This window comes from Berghia stephanieae, chromosome 3, assembly GCF_034508935.2.
Source record: "Berghia stephanieae isolate SIO BIC M18660-M18661 chromosome 3, UCSD_Bste_1.3, whole genome shotgun sequence".
Classification (NCBI taxonomy): Eukaryota; Metazoa; Mollusca; class Gastropoda; order Nudibranchia; family Aeolidiidae; genus Berghia; species Berghia stephanieae.
Genome location: NC_088362.1, coordinates 11301704 through 11314203, shown reverse-complemented (window position 1 = coordinate 11314203; position 12500 = coordinate 11301704). Strand labels below are relative to the sequence as shown.

The following is a 12500-nucleotide window of genomic DNA, read 5'->3' as shown; positions in this document are numbered from 1 at the left end:
CAGACGTCCGGACAGTGGATTCAATCCCTAAAGTATACTAAACGGTATTATGTCGGGATGAACCAGATACTAAAAAGCTGAATTAAAGCTAAACTGGTCGAAAATTTGAATTATTGCTATTCAGCATTCTAAGATACGGTATTCATTCTATTCAATAAAACATACAAACTCATTGTGAGTCGGATATTTCTGGCAATAAATTCAAATTTCAGCATCTTAATCATTCCGATATAATACCGTTTTGTGGCGAGGGGTCACAAATGCAGAAGAAAAAAAAACAACATCGCCAGGCAACCTATCCGGATAATGGAGACATCCGGATTGTAGAGTTCGGAGTTCCGGATTAGTGAGACGCGACTGTAGATAAGCCTGGTGATTGTTAACCCAAATGAAGAAAGTCTGACTACCATAATCTGTGCAATTAAATAGTAGCTGTTTTTGTTTTTCGTTTTTGTTTTTTTTTAATACCTGCTGCAGCAAGCACACTCTATGATTCGACACGGTGGATTCTCCAATTTCTTATTCCTGGTGTGAATCAATACAATACAATACAATACAATACTTATGCAATACATAAGAACTAAATTAGGCCAATAATGTGGACTTCGGTGCCCTGTCACTGTGATAAATAACTGATATGCAATAATTTTTTAATTTTTTAATTGAGCTCTTATATAGCGCGATATCCACTAAATGTGCTCAAAGCGCTTTACAAGGGGTCCCTGGTCAACAGCAACATTTAACATGTAGGACGAGACATGACGCCTGTTAGGCGATATTACAATTTTTCGGACAAAGACAACGCTGTTAACGGCCAGGTACTCATTTTACACCTGAGTGTGGTGAGAGAATGTGAGTAAAGAGCCTTTTCCAAGGACTCAACTATGCGCCGAGCGAGGCTCGAACCCAGGACCTTCCGATCCGAAAGCGAGTGTCATACCACTAGACCACATAGCCGCACATTAGGATGGTATAAAGAACAGGATATCAATTAATTCCTTATCAACACAATTCTTAAAGAATCACATGAAAATACTTCTGATAATGTCATCAAATGACTCAACAGTCAGCATAATCATGCAACTGTAACGATGAGAAAAAGACTGTTACTTACATAAAATGTCTATTATAATTTGCCATGAATTAAATTGTGACCCCTCGTCTCAAAACGGTATTAAGTCGTGATGGACCAGATGCTAAAAAGTCAAATTATAGTTAAACTGGTCAAAAATATGAATTACTGGTATTTAGCACAGTAAAATATGATATCCCTTCTCCTCTAATAAGCATATAGACCCAACTTAAGCATGCTATTTCTGGCTACAAATTCCATTTTCAGCATCTTAATCATCCCGACTTAATACGGTTTTGAGACGAGGGGTCACAATTTGTAATGTATTTTACTAAAACAAAAAAAAAACAACAAAAAACAGAGCTGATTCATATCTGCCGTGAATCATCCTATTATTTTTTTTTACAAGACCCCTCTGACAACATAGAAGTTATAGCTTTACTGGGTCATAGCAAAATTTGTTGGAAAGTACTTTGTAATAAAAAAAAAAACAGAAAAAAAAACAAAAACAACGTCCTATCTACAGAAGAGAGAGCTTTTGTTCCTATTCATTTTACACTACAATATACAAAAATGTGAAATTGAATGTAAGCTTCAATTTAATTACAAAAACAGATCAATGAACGTTTCGGGTTTCCCCTTTATCAACAAAACAGAATGAATGGAACACCACATCTGTGGTGTTTCATTCATCCTGTTTTGTTGATAAAGGGGAAACCCGAAACGTTCATTTGATCTGTTTTTGTAATTTTTGTAAACGTTCATTTGATCTGCTTTTGTAATTAAATTGAAGCTTACATTCAATTTCACACCATTATTCATTTCTTCGAGCTTCGAGCAACATTTACACTACAATATACGCATGGCAACCTTAAGTATTACCAACAAATCACACATCAAAGTAATACAACAATGAAAATATAACAAAACTAAAAACAAGCATAACATTTTAACATCAATTCTTCCTTTTTATTTTTAAAAAAAAAAAAGGTACTTCTTTTTAAAAAGCCTGCATCAAATGAAAACATATATAGTATATATATTAAACAAATAATCTTTTTGTTTTTAATAAAGAGGATTAACTTACAGATCAGCAGGACCTCCTTGGCGCTGTTCCACTTCTGCTATTCTGTGAACAATATTAAAAAATGAATGAATAAATAAATAAATCAATCGCAAAAAGTCCATATCTACATGTTTAGGCAAGGGAGACTGCTCATTACACCCTTACAGTATACGTGTATATGACATTGTTGCCTCCCTTGCCAGGTTTTTCTTTGGGATTCATTCTTATAGAGATAACGTATACAATGTTTGTTCTCTTTAACAATTATGAAATAAAACATTTCCAAATCTCTTCCCTTCTCTCTCTCTCTCTCTCTCTCTCTCTCTCTCTCTCTCTCTCTCTCTCTCTCTCTCCTTATCTCTCTCTCTTCTGTTATCTCTCTCTCTCTCTCTCTCTCTCTCTATACCCTTATCTCTCTCTCTCTCTCTCTCTCTCTCTCTATCTCTCTCTCTCTCTCGCACACACACACACACACACACACACACATGCGACAAACAGACAAGTGCACATACTCACTCATATGCAGACACATAGATGAAAACATCTAACAGATAAACCAACAAGCCCTTACCTGCTTGTGAGCATTTCTAGACGAGAATGCATGTCCTGTGAAATGCTGTGTTGAGGTGAAGGGTTCGGGCTGAGAAGTGAAAGAAATGCAAGAGGATGAATTAACCTTCTCCTTAAGGACCATAGAAAAATCGTTACAATGAAACCGACAATTTTCTTATTCTGCTTTCTCTTGTACATCACAAATTTATAGAAATGCTTTGATTACAACTATAAATACTAAACTCTGAGTTGAGTGGGATAGTGTGTGATAAGTAGGTTACCCAAGGACACAACGTCAGGACCAGAATTTTCCAAGATCAATTTCACTCATTCTACCATTGAGCATGCTTAACATTGCTTGACTTTTATAACAAGATGAGACACTTTACCACTGAGCCGCCTAGCCAAAAAGAAAGTCCAAATAGCATGGAAATATTAAAATGTTTGTATTTTTAAACAATTTTAAATGATAAACTTACCCCTCTCAATCGCTTTTTAAAAAAAAAAAATTTAGTTGGACAAAAAAGTAGCAGCACTTATATCAGGGTGCTCATATATAAAACGACATTAGAAACGTGGTGTATATCAATTTCCAAAAGCCTCTCCATCTTTACTTACCTCTCTAAACTGTCGCCCTCCAAGTGAGAGTCTACAGGCAGGTACCCACGTCTTGGATGTTTCTTGAAGTGCCGCTTTGACTTGAATTTGTTCTTGAACACTTTGGAAAAGTCTCTTACATCCTCCCCTGATGTCGTCTATTGATACAAAATATAATGAAAATTTCATGACCTGAAGACTTTCCTTTAGTTAGGTTGAGCCATGATGATATAAATAATGCAAACAAAATCAGTTAAAGTGATTTAGTATGAAATGCATGTAATTCTATTATAAAAATTAATCGAGAATGATGAAATTGTTTTTCTTTTCTTTTTGAAGTTTCAACCATTACCTCCACGCATAAATGAATCAATATTTTAACCCTCTCCCTACCACCTACAGCAAAATCGTCACATTTGTTACACGACACAATATACATTTTTCTTATTCAGATTTATTTTGTACATTACAAACTTTGAAGACTGATCTTTATTTAATTGATAAGAACATAAATTTTGTTTTGTAGAGAGCTTGTTTGAGTTTTTAAAAAATCAACTTTTCTGCTAGGTAAGCCTGTTGTCATTTTTTGGAAAATACTGAAAAGGATTGGTACGGAGAGGGTTAAAGTCAATGAGAAATTGAAATGTCATATGAAAAAGTCGCCAATACTAATGGCATAGTAATATTATTTTAAGACACCCTTGCACATTTCTCTATCTTATATCTTTATATATATAAAATATATCATATCTTTCTTATAGTATATTGATATTCATTGCATGCCATCATTTAATTTTCAAATTATATCTCGCCACGAATCATTAGAAAAGCACATTCTGCTGAAAAGGGTAGACGGCAAGAGAGGAAGAGGTAGACCAACAAGAAGCTGGGAACAAGATATATGTGAATGGCAGGGAATGACAACAACTCAAGCAAGTAGACTGGCGGAAAACCGTTATCTGTTTCTCAAGAAAGTTCAGGAAGCAACGTCCTACGCAGGATCAGCAGAGTAGAGAGAGATCATGAATATCGAGATAATGAAAACTTCTATTCTTAGATTTAAATTCATTACATTTCTGTTGGCGATTTATGATTATGATTGACATTATATGATTTTTGTTTGTTGATCACAATTTTTTTTAATAGTAAGTTTCGGCAACTGTTATAGACAGGTTTGACTCTATAAGAAATTAATGGTGATAAGCAAACTGTAGCTTAATCTTCTTGCAAAATTTACACAGTTAGTATTTCTTCCTGTTACCTAAATTGGTTTTTTAAAAAATAACAAGACAATTGTGTGTTGCTGACAATAATTTCAATTGTTATGGGCTCATTGTTATAATGAAAATACTCTCAAACTAACACAAAATGTTGTCCATTCGTGTTAAACCAGCCAAAATTACGTTCGGATGCCAGACTTATATATATATGAGCACCTTGAGCAATACCCGCTAATCATAAGATAAAAATTGAAATAACCACTTACCGTTGTGCAGTATTCCTGCATGGGATGTGCTAATTTGTGACTCTTGGCCGTCCTTCCAGAGAAGAAGCAATTCTGACATACATCAAAGTTGAAGCACTTGAGACACCGGTACCTTAATAAGATAAGATAAGATAAGATAAGATATACTTTATTGATCCTGAATGGAAATTATCATAATGTTACACATCATTCATCTTTATATTAGCACAGATTTATACACTGTCATGAACTAATTGATGAAAATATGTATCTAATTAAAAGCAAAATAAACATCAAATATAATAGAAATAAAATAAAATATCCATAAAATATACAGCAGTTGCAAGCAAAATAAATAGGTAATATAAAAAATAATCATTAAGATATATTTCAAGCTTTCATTTTGTTTTCTGAGTCAAGGAATTTGGATAACGAGTGACTCATGTTTTAAGGTACGTTCTCCCAGGCAAGACACTTTAAAGATTCACATTCTCTCACCGTACTCAGGTGTCAAATGAGTACCTGGCCATTAACAACAGCGTTGTCTCTGTCCGAAAAATTGTAATATCGCCTAACAGGCATCATGTCTCATCCTACGTGTTAAGTGTTGCTGTTGGCCAGGGACCCCTTGCAAAGGGCTTTGAGCACGTTTAGTGGATAATGCGCTATATAAAATCTCATTTAATTAATTCTCTGAATCCCAACTTAAAAAAAAACCAAACAAACCGCCATGAGATATATTACTTGCACCAGAGAGGTGAAATGTGGGATGCTCTAATTCAAAGGAATTTTTTATAGAAATGAAGAAATGCATTTTTAATAAAAATAAAGAAAAAATAACAATCTATGCCTATGGGGGCAACACGAAAATTAAAAGAAGGGCAAATACTATTGCTTAGGAAGTCTGAATTTGACGAAGTATGAAATGCAGAGATTATCACATAAAAAGCATCTTTGATACATGAACATGAAATTTATAAACGCATTTTACATGTTTTTATGAAATAGTCAGATGGGGTTACTTTGCCTCAAGGGGTGACTTTGTCTTTGCCGATTTGGAACATTTTGAATATTCTCAGGCTTGTTGCAGTTATTTCCCTTGTGAGAGGACTTGCTTTTTTTATCAAAAGAAATAACTGTCACAATATAATCAAATTTGTCCAAATATATAAAGACAAAGTCACCCCTTGAGGCAAAGCCATCCCATTTGACGGTACCACAAACATGTAAGTGGATGGAAGTGGATGGATGGAAATTTTATGGTAGAATTTGTAAAGATCATAATGAAATGAAAAGCTGTCAAGAACTTCTACTTTTAACCCTCTCCTTACCAACTATAGGAAAATCGTCACATTCGTTACGAGACAACCAACATTTTTCTTATTCAAATTTCTCTTGTACATCATAAAATTTAAAGAAAATGAACAGTGTGTTGTAGAGCTTGTTTGCTACAGAAATTATCTATCACAAGAACTTACTGCTTTTGTGTTTGAGTGATAAAAAATCTATTTTTGTGATGGTTCGGTGTGAAGTTTTGAGGAAAGTCTTGAAATTGTCTGGTAAGGAGAGAGTTAATCATGACAAATCTCACCTAAACCCTAGAATGGGGAAGTCTTTGCACACATTACACTTGGCCTGATGTTTGGAGGTCTCCGAGGCAGCCACTCGATGGAGCACGGGTAGCCATACCATGGACTGGGGCTCCAGCTTGAGCCAGTCCAAAAAGTGATATGCCTCTATTTCTGGACGACCGTTTGCCTGGTGAATGGTGAATGGGGATCAGAATATTGGTGAAAATGGTGATAGTGGTGGTGGTGGTGGTGGTGGTGGTGGTGATGATGATGATGATGATGATGATGATGATGATGACGATGATGATGACGATGATGATGACGATGATGATGATGGTGATAATGATAATGATGATGATTATGATGATGATGATTATGATGACGATAATGATGATGATTTTGGCCGAGAACACAAAAATGAGCACTTATTTGATAACAGCAAATATATATAATGTTGGGGTAATTGTGACTGAAATTGTGACAAAATATTTGGGAACCAGCCAGAATCAAACAGCACCAAACTAATCAGCATTATTCCTTCTTATTCTTAGACCTTTGTTCATGTACCTTTTCAAAACAGCTCCTCACACTGGGTTCGATGTTACTGCCCCCAAAAGACGCAATCTCTCCCAGTTGTCGAGGAATTTGCATGCAGTCATGGAGGAGAAGGCCCATTTTACGCTGGTCAGCAAAGGCATTAGCATCAGCTATCAGGCGGAAAATGTCTGCAATGGGAAACAAGCCATAGGTGACATGATATTAACATAGGTTTCATTGGTTCAAAAATGTGGATCAATAAGTTTTAATCAGACCCAACTTTTCTATTCATTTTAAAGTAGTCCTTTTAGAGACGTAAGGCCCATGAAATCGGAGTTTCCGAAGTTTTTTTTTGGTGTAAATTGGACAATATCAATTGCTTGATACCCTATGGATGAGATGCTAGTCTATTACAAAATACTTTCCATCAGATCTAACAGTTACCCAATCACTAATGAGTTCAGAAATAATCTCAACTTCACCTGATATTGATCTCAGACCTTCGCGTTTGAGGTAAGTACTCTACCAATTAAGCTAGAGGGACACCATTTTATTAAAATTATGATAACAATTAAATGTCTTTAACTAAATAAATGAGTCTGTTAACAAATATGTCAGATTCCAATATCTGATATTTGAGGAGGTCATTTGATTTCATTCTTCGATGATAAACAAAAATGATGGGTTTTTTTAGACATAAAGATGTGATTTTTCTCATGTCAACAGCAATGAACTGTTATGATATATACAAAACAAGACCTGAAACGCATTCTCTATTGAAAAGATTTTAAACAGTCCAAAAAACTTGAGCACCTATATAGCGTAATATTCCATCAAAGAGCTTTACATGGGTCCCTAGCCAACACCAACATTTAACATGTAGGTCAAAACATGATACCTGTTGGGCGATATTACAATTTCTTTCCAACAGACAATATTACAGTCAGGTACTCATTTTACACCCGATTATGGTGAGAGTTAAGAGTCTTTTCAAAGATTCAAGTAATAATAATAATAATAATAATAATAATAATAATAATAATAATAATAATAATAATAATAATAATAATAATAATAATAATAATAATAATAATAATAATAATAATGCTGAAAACTTATATAGAGCTATAACTCCAAGACACCAGACTCTAAGCGCCAAATGTGCCCCACTCAGAGGGGGACTCGAGCCCTGGACCTTCCAGTCTGGAGGCAAGTGTCATACCACTAGACCACATAGCCGCACATAGATAAGTTGTCTTGCACTTCAACCAGTTCATCTAATACTACTCACATCTATATTTATCCTCAAGTTGGGCCTGACACAACAAAACCACGGCTACTTTAAAGGATAACACTCTGATCTTGCCACTCCTCACGCTGTAAACAAAAAAAAAAGAGAAACAGAATAATTGAAATGAGATTAACATAATAATCAAACCCCCCCCCCCCCAAAAAAAAAAACAACAATATTTTCTTATACAGTACCATCAAAATATGAGTATGATTGTTTTTTTTGCTTATTTTAGTGTATAAATGAAATGGTATAAAGGTAGATTTGTAACATACGTGTCAGTAATGCTTAGTGGAAAAGACTTCTAAAACTTGTATAGTGTAATGACTGTATTTTACATAATGATCATGTATTTTACATGCTAATCCTTTTTTTTTTTAATTTGGTAACAAGAGTATACAATACAAAATTCATGATAAATTTCAGATTCCTCATCCGCCCCCCCCCCCCGCCCCCCCCACACCACACGTCACATGGTCTCACCCACCTGTCATAGACATCGAGGATCCAGTTCAGCGTCAGGTCCACAGACAGAGGTACATTGACAACATCAGGATGTTGACCGGCTGCAGTCTCCATCATAGAGGACAGGCATTCGATGATTTCACCAACATCCATCAACTTATCGTTACGACCTCTCAACCCATGACTGTCAAACGACTCCATTGCCATTTGTAACGTCACCGTGTGCACTAGAAATTTCAAATAAATAAATATATATATATGAGTGTTGGTGGGTACTCGTAGGTACGAAAGTGTTCGATAATGATGGTTAGAGCTAATATAAAATATAAATTGTCACTCACGTTATAAATTTTTTCTTCGGTCATTATGCCGACTGAGGATGTGGAACAAAGCCACAAAAACGAACGTCTCGGCCATATAATGTGAGAGACAATTTATATTTTATATATATATATATATATATATATATATAAATTCATAAAAACATAAACCATGAAATAATAGTGCTCAACTTTTTGATAAACGGAGCTATTTATATAATATTTCGAGTATAATTATGATCAAGTTCTACAATATTGTTTCGAGCATACGCTCTGATGAGAGCGACTGCTCATAACTATTGTAGAAGTTGATCATAATTATAATAGAAATATCAAAAAGTATATAATATATATATATATAGAAATATCAAAAGTATATAATATATATATATATATATATATATATATATTATATATATATATATATATATATATCTGCGTGAATGATTTCATGAAGGCTAAATGGAAACTAGATTTTATAATAATCGTTATTTAATGGGAGAGGAAGGTAAGATAAAATAACGTAATTTGTCATACAAAAAATAGTTAACATTAACAAATGTATTATTTTCTAGTAGAAAAAAATAAAAATGATGTTGTACTCAAGAGTTACTTCCATTCACCCCCTTCCATTGAAAATGGAGGGGGAAACCTATCATTATCCAACGTGGATTGTCCTCTTGAGCACGTTGCCTGTCAGCTGATTCCACGAATTAGGATCCTCTGCGGTGCGCATAAAAAAACAACTTATAACTTCTATCATAATGAATATTAATCTGTTAAAAAAAAAACAACAAAAAAAAGAAAAAAAAAACAAATGAGCACAATAAATATAGTGCTAGGTAACCTAATGCAAAACTATCATCATTAAATTTTCAGGAAGTTGAAATGATAATGAATAAAAATAAGAAAAGAATTAAGACTACTTACAGTGCAATTCTTTCTGTAACCATCTTAACTTCATACCCGTTCTGTAGGCAGCAAATCGGATCTTGTTCATGTCGACTGAAATCAAAGTTGAGTAAAACACACCATTGACAATATAAACAACTTTATTTGTGACCAATTGTCTAAAAATGGCATTGTATGAGAGTCGATGTGATGCTTAAAATTATTGTTCAATTTTATGTCTTGTATGTTTTTCATTTCGTAGGGTGATATGTTTGTGTCTGAGTTGTTGAATATTTTTTATGTTTGTTTATATTTTTGTTCAAAGTCCTAAACTTCAAGTAAATAAGTATGTGCGGCTATGTGGTCTAGTGGTATGGTATGACACTCGCTTTCGGATCAGAAGGTCCTGGGTTCGAGCCTAACTCACTCGGCGCATAGTTGAGTCCTTGGAAAAGACTCCTTACTCACATACTCTCACCGTACTCAGGTATAAAATGAGTATTGGCTGTTAACAGCATTGTAACTGTCTGGAAAATTGTAAAATCGCCGAACAGGCGTCATGTCTCCTCCTACGTGTTAAGTGTTTCTGTTGGCCAAGGACCCCTTGTAAAGCGCTTTGAGCACGTTTTGTGGATATTGCGCTATATAAAAGCTCATTTTAAAATTATTTTTTTTTAAAGTAAGTATTTACTTTAAATAGAAGATTACCGTAGATGATTGACGCCTTGCTTTTCACCATGTTCGATTCTAATAAATTGTGTCTCTTGACAATCTACTCAATATTAATACAGAAATCATGTGTGTCTATTATTAGAATATTCATGATTTTATCCACACTCATTTCTGTTTTTAAGAGCTAAATTCTTTAAATCGAAGTTGTTATCATTGTAAGAATTGATGTCACTTCCATTGTTATATTTTTTGGTTATAACTGGTATCATTTTTTAAAAAAACCCATTATTGTTAGTATTACCATCTCGTTGTGTTGGTTTCATTTACTATTTTATTTTTAATTCGTGTACGTTATCATCAAATTTTGTAAATTATCAGTGAAAATCCTAAACGTTAAAACATTGAATTGAATTGAAATTGGTTCTTTAAATTGAAGTAAAAAAAAAAAGAAAAAAAAAAGAAAAAAGAAAAGAAAAAAAAAGAAAAAAAAAAGAAAAAAAAGAAGAAAAAAAGTTACAAAAATTAGAAGGAAAAAAAGTGACTTACTGAGTTGATCCATGATAATTGTGAGTTGGGGGTGGTCCCACTGGGTGGTTTCAGTGTCATGACTGGAAAAGAAAGAAAAGGAGGACAATGACCATCATTGTAGGGGGCAGGTGGCTCAGCGGTACGGTCTTTGCCCATACTCAAAAGGTAACGAGTTCGACTACCCGCCTCATTATGTGGCCTTGAGCAAGTCACCTCGCCGCCCTAGCTCACTTTGCAACGCTGCATTGCGGCTTGACCCTGGGTATTCAGACCCTAAAGGCAAATCTCCCCTTCAGAGCCATTAGGCCCATGAAACCGGAGTTTATCCTGGTTTATATAGCATGAAATAAACAATAGCAACTGCTTACTACCCTTTGAATAGGACGTTAGTCTATCGCAAAGTACTTTTCACCTGATCTAACAGACCCAGCTACCCAATCCCTGTGGACAGGGGGGTCAGAAAATAATCTTGACTGCACCTGGGATCGATCTCTGTCCCTTTGGTTGTGAAGAGAGTGCTCTAGCAACTGAGCTATCAGATTCCCCCCCCCCCCCTTCCCACCATCTGGCAGAGAGGCAAGAAAAAAATCTAAAGAGTTGTTAATGATAAAGCAGTGACTGTAAAAGTGGATGCACAAAACGTCTGTTCACGTATTTAACATTATCTTTTTTGATTTTATGGATAAAAAAAATTAAAAATCAAATTGTCTCAACCGACGTGAACCTATAAGCAGGTCAGATAGCCAAAATTGTTATGGGGCTCATTGTTGCAAGGGAAATATTCTCAAACCGACGCAAAATATTGTCCCATTACAACAATGTTGAATCAGGTCCATAATTGTTAGGTTATCAGACCTGCTAATTTGTGTACATAGGTCTCACGGGTAAGGCAAATATCTACATCTCACCGTCAACAAGCTTTTTTGGGTTCCTATTTATATTTTTTTTTGGGGGGGGGGGGGGGGGGGGGGGGGGAGGTGCTTATACAGAGAATTCTATTTTGCTACTTATGCAAAAAAAAAAAAACAAAAAAAAAACAACAACTTCAGATTTCATTTTCAAAAGAAGAGTTGTGATAAAAATGTATTAATTCATCAGTATCATCATCATCAACATCTTCTTCATCATCATCATCATCATCATCATCATCATCATGAACAGTATCAGTGTCATTATTATTCTCATGATTTACAATACAGTATCATCATGATCATTTCCTTCTTAAATCAATCATTCATTAGCCACTTTCTGCTTTAAAAAAAAAAAAAAAAAAATCATTCATTCCTTTTAAATTGAGCACGGAAGAGAATCAAAATAAATATTGATTGTGAAAGAATAGCTAGCTGTTATCTACCACCCACAACCATGAAGCTAACTTACTTAATATAATAAGGCACTTTATTAACAGCAACTGCTCTTTCCCATGGGGAGGCGACCGAATCTGCGGATGATGATAAATTCAATTAAAATTAT

At 34.6% G+C, this 12500-nt stretch overlaps 1 protein-coding gene across 1 annotated transcript in view; it reads right to left on the bottom strand.

Annotated features, from left to right (window-relative positions):
* Nucleotides 1–12500, bottom strand: part of LOC144967143 (dystrophin-like) — a 454945-nt gene that overhangs the window by 12405 nt on the left and 430040 nt on the right. The window contains exons 62-73 of the mRNA XM_078904012.1: nucleotides 12408–12468; nucleotides 11046–11107; nucleotides 9867–9941; nucleotides 8639–8843; nucleotides 8152–8237; nucleotides 6891–7048; nucleotides 6344–6510; nucleotides 4774–4885; nucleotides 3309–3445; nucleotides 2710–2778; nucleotides 2160–2201; nucleotides 469–525 (exon numbers count right to left, since the gene is read on the bottom strand). Of these exons, the coding sequence (XP_078760138.1) occupies nucleotides 469–525; nucleotides 2160–2201; nucleotides 2710–2778; nucleotides 3309–3445; nucleotides 4774–4885; nucleotides 6344–6510; nucleotides 6891–7048; nucleotides 8152–8237; nucleotides 8639–8843; nucleotides 9867–9941; nucleotides 11046–11107; nucleotides 12408–12468 (1231 nt within the window). The remainder of the gene's footprint in view (nucleotides 1–468; nucleotides 526–2159; nucleotides 2202–2709; nucleotides 2779–3308; nucleotides 3446–4773; nucleotides 4886–6343; nucleotides 6511–6890; nucleotides 7049–8151; nucleotides 8238–8638; nucleotides 8844–9866; nucleotides 9942–11045; nucleotides 11108–12407; nucleotides 12469–12500) is intronic.